The sequence below is a fragment of the Saprolegnia parasitica genome, assembly GCF_000151545.1.
Source record: "Saprolegnia parasitica CBS 223.65 unplaced genomic scaffold supercont2.39, whole genome shotgun sequence".
Classification (NCBI taxonomy): domain Eukaryota; phylum Oomycota; class Saprolegniomycetes; order Saprolegniales; family Saprolegniaceae; genus Saprolegnia; species Saprolegnia parasitica.
In genome coordinates, this window is record NW_012156433.1 from 289,455 (window position 1) to 293,222 (window position 3,768).

Below are 3,768 nucleotides of genomic sequence, written 5' to 3' on the forward strand. Positions count from 1 at the left end.
GCTCAGCGCGTTCTTTTACGACGCGTGCGTGGCGGCCAAGCTCGACGTGGGCACCAACGTCCGTGGCGCGTGCGTGGTCGTCGTGTACATTGGCGGGACGGTCGAAACCGTGCGTCTCTCGATGCGGCTGAGCGACGAAGAGAAGATCAACGTCAAGCCGATCGTGCACCCGGCCGTCGAGGAGGGCAAGTGCCGGCTGCGCTTCTTCATCTCGTACTTGCACACGGAAGCCGACCTCAGTCGCACGGTCGAATCGCTTGTCCGCATCATGGGCAGTTTGCGCAGCCCGGATGCGATCGTCGAGGCGACCACCAAGGTGCCTACGCCTGATGTCGAGGCTGTTGTGCCCGTGGTCGAGGCTGCTGTGCCCGTGGTCGAGGCTGTTGTGCCCGTGGTCGAACCTGTCGTCGACAACCAGACAGACGCAAACGCTCCGGTGGAAGAACCGCAGCATGAAGACTCTACGGCCTCGATCGAAAAGGTGGCCGAAGTCACGGTGGCTGTCGTCGAGGCAGCGCCCGTGGAGCTCGAGGTACAAACCAAGACGGAGGTGCCGGCCCCTGCTGATGCCGTCTCATCCGCACCTTTGCTCGTCGATGAAGCTCCCAAGACTTTCGCCGCCGAAGTGCCCGAGACCGTTGGAACCGAAGCGCCCACGACCGTAGTCGAAGTGGAAGCGGCATCAGACGCAGAGCCCAAGCCCAAGGCCAAGAAGGCAACGAAAAAGAAGACGGCCAAGAAGACGAACGCAAATTGAGCTGCGAAACACCGTTGCCAAGTGCACAAATCAAATATTGTTTTTGGATAGTCGTCAGTGTTGACGGACAAGTATCCCGTGGCGATGGATAAGAAAAATCCCTCAACTATCCAATCGAGGCAAACGTCCAATGTGGCTACTACGAGTGCTGTGTCTGCTACTGCCGTGCGTCGGCGAGTGCCATGCACTTGAGCAGCACCGTACTGGTGCTAGGTGGACGGGCGTCTGAAGGAGTTCTAAGCCAAAGCACCTTCAAGGTGTCGGTAAAAACCTCTGAAACATTGTATCGTGTATCGATTGTGAGAGGTATTTTTGTTGACGTAACAGGTCGCGAGGCCGGCCGCTACAACCAGGTAGAGATATGCTGCTGTCGCCGTTCCAGCCAAAGCGGTCGCTGACGTCCGTCGTCAAGATGCGCCAGTCGCTCGAGTCGGACTTCTCGTCCGCCGTCCTCTTCCTCCAGACGTACCAAGGTACAGCAGCAGCGGCTACGACTAGCCATCATCGGCGTGTAGGGCCGCATGGCATTCTCAAGAACGCCGCGTCGCCCGTTCGCATCGCCTTGGACGCGCACTTCCAGCAAGCGACGATCGGCGCGTGCACCACCGAGGCGCCGACCAACACGCTGGAGCTGGCGGCTTGGTAACGAATCGACTATGCATCGATGCTCCAGCTGATGATACTGAGCTGGCAGGGAAAAGTGGCAGGCGCTCGGCGACCTTAGCAAAGAGCAGGCCATGCAGCAGTACATCAAGACGCTCGACGACCTCGTACTACTATGTGTTGTTGGCATCGATGATGTTGGCTGACAGACGCGTACAGGTCGACAATTGGCGCCGGAGCCCGAGCTTGCGCCGCGCGACGTCCGAAGTTGCGCCCGAGACGCCGCCACCGCTCATGGATCGCCTCCCAGCCTTTGCGCAGGAGCTCGATGCGATCAAGACCAAGCTCCAGACACAGGCGGCCGACCACGAGGCGCTGACGGACGCTGTCAATACGCTCACGCACGACACGGTGCGCAGCGTGATGGCCTGCAAGGTGCTAAGGCAATCTAGAACGCCCATTTCTCCCGCGAACTGCGGCAGCTGGACCTTGTCCGGACGCACACGACCGAGGCGCTCAAGGCGAACGAAGCCCAAGTGCACGAACACAAGGTAGTACAGCCCAGAACGCATACTAGGACGCAACCTCATGCTCTGTAGCTGGAGCTCGCGCTGCTGCGTGAAAAGCACTACCAGCTCCAAGCCATTGTCGAGCGTTCCTTGGTCTTTCGCGCCGAAGAACTTGGTACGCGCGCACCTCGTGTCGCTTGACCAAGTTCACGGCGTGTGTCTAGTCCTGCAAACGTGGACGAGCGCAACGCAGTGGCTGCAGCTGCGCTACGTGCGTATGCTCCTCGCGTCGCTCTTCTTGACATGTACGACCGCGCCCGACTTGAGATGCTCGACGAATGTTGTATCCACTTGATAGTTGTGTGGCGCAAGCTGCTGCACCGTCGCCTCCCGCGCTTCATCGCTGATACGCTCATCGCCATCATCTCCAACCTGTCGGGCAAGGACGGCGAGTAGTACATACCGCGACACCTCTCGCCAAGCAAGCAGATCGTCCTGCGATAACAGAAGTACATACCTTGTACCTTTCAGCTCTGATCGTTTCCCATCAATCAGCCTCTGCGCCGTCCCAGTCGTCTTCCATCAGATCGGCAGCCTCCTACGATTAGTGCATGGCAGCAAGGGTACATCAATTCAATTGATTTATGTACCCTTGATGACAGCAGCCTGGGGACAGCACATCGTCGACCTTGCCGTTGGCATCCACGAACGACGACGCCAAAAAAAGAACACGGGTTCTATTTTTATACCTCTACGAATTTATATACTGGAATATCAAAGTATAGAGGTTCCAAGTTGAAGTGATGGCCACGATCGCGCGTCCAGTCGTCGAGCCACCTGCGAGATACTACTGCACTCGACGCCGCTGCGGGTCTGAGAAGCGCGCGCCATCCACACTGCCTCTGGCGCGCTTCTTATCTAGCATAAGAAGGCTACCATCTAAAGGCAGCGCCAGCAAAAAGTTCTGGAAGATGCTTCCATGATGGGACCAGCGCAGGGATGTTGAAGTCGTGGTCGTTGCATGGGCGCGCGCCCTCTTCTTTCATTTCGCTTGTTCGAAGACGCGAGCAAGCGCGTAGCTAGAAGAGGCTTTGGCGAGCCCCTCTTTAGTTAGTCGCGGCGCTAACGTTAGTCGGTGGATGCAACCGTTACAACAGCCGAAACCTCCATGTTTCTTTTTCTCGATTAAAAGACACTTTAAAAACATGGATTGTTTCTTCAATCCAAATAATATTCGTATTTTATTCATGTGGATACAAAAGAAAGTATAATGGCCAGACGTGCGCATAAAATAGCGTGTGGTTGAACCGTGGATCGTTTCGAAATTTCCTCCATGTTGCGGCGGATCGCCATTTGCGAATATTCCGCCAACGCCATGGGCAACAGCAACAGCGCGTCGCCGACGATCGCCGCCGAGGAGCGCAGCTTGTCGCCGGCGCCGAGCCCGCGCGCGCCGTCCTTCCGCCTCCTGAGCGCCGACCAGCGCGCCGTGACCTTTGACGAGCGCATCCACCTGCCGCGGAAGAGCATCCAGCTGCCGCACCACCCGCACCCGCACGCCGACTTTACAAAGCTCAGCCGCGCCGCGACCTTTGACCCGCGCATGCGCCAGAACCAAGATGCGGTCCGCGACGTCCTGCACAAGCGCTACTTCAATGCCAAGGAAGAGCGCGATGCGAAGAGCCTCGGCCTGTCTGCGATTCCAGAGCTCGACGGTGGCAGCCAGGCGATTGTCGTCGTGGACCCTTTCTCGACGGGCATGGTGCTCGCGGAAGAGGTCATGAAGCGTGAGTACACGTGCATTGCGCTCTACAGTGACACGCTCGTCGTCATGAAGCCGCTCATCCAGCACATTCGCGACGACGTGCGGCAGCAATTCACGACTGAAATCTACCACAA

The 3,768-nt window shown here is 57.8% G+C and overlaps 3 protein-coding genes across 3 annotated transcripts in view; all 3 read left to right on the plus strand.

Annotated features, from left to right (window-relative positions):
- SPRG_20618 (hypothetical protein) overlaps positions 1-757 on the plus strand; it is a gene marked incomplete at both ends in the record, with an annotated part of 3,944 nt that extends 3,187 nt beyond the window's left edge. Inside the window, one exon of the mRNA XM_012347967.1 lies at positions 7-757. Coding sequence (XP_012203357.1) covers positions 7-757 — 751 coding nt within the window. The remainder of the gene's footprint in view (positions 1-6) is intronic.
- Positions 758-1,063: 306 nt separating this feature from the next.
- Positions 1,064-2,401, plus strand: SPRG_08714 (hypothetical protein). The gene is made up of 9 exons (XM_012347954.1): positions 1,064-1,110; positions 1,170-1,230; positions 1,273-1,399; positions 1,452-1,527; positions 1,580-1,771; positions 1,813-1,911; positions 1,960-2,044; positions 2,094-2,174; positions 2,228-2,401. The coding sequence occupies exons 2-9, from the start codon at positions 1,170-1,172 to the stop codon at positions 2,323-2,325; spliced, it is 819 nt and encodes a 272-aa protein (XP_012203344.1). The 5' UTR covers positions 1,064-1,110; the 3' UTR covers positions 2,326-2,401.
- An 843-nt stretch (positions 2,402-3,244) lies between these two features.
- Positions 3,245-3,768, plus strand: part of SPRG_20619 (hypothetical protein) — a gene marked incomplete at both ends in the record, with an annotated part of 3,183 nt that continues 2,659 nt past the window's right edge. The window contains one exon of the mRNA XM_012347968.1: positions 3,245-3,733. Coding sequence (XP_012203358.1) covers positions 3,245-3,733 — 489 coding nt within the window. The remainder of the gene's footprint in view (positions 3,734-3,768) is intronic.

Coding starts and splice junctions, on each gene's coding strand:
- SPRG_08714 (XM_012347954.1), top strand. CDS start 1,170: ATGCGCCAGTCGCTCGAGTCGGACTTCTCGTCCGCCGTCCTCTTCCTC. Junction 1,528..1,579: donor TCAAGACGCTCGACGACCTC/GTACTACTATGT, acceptor AGACGCGTACAG/GTCGACAATTGGCGCCGGAG. Junction 1,912..1,959: donor CCCAAGTGCACGAACACAAG/GTAGTACAGCCC, acceptor CATGCTCTGTAG/CTGGAGCTCGCGCTGCTGCG.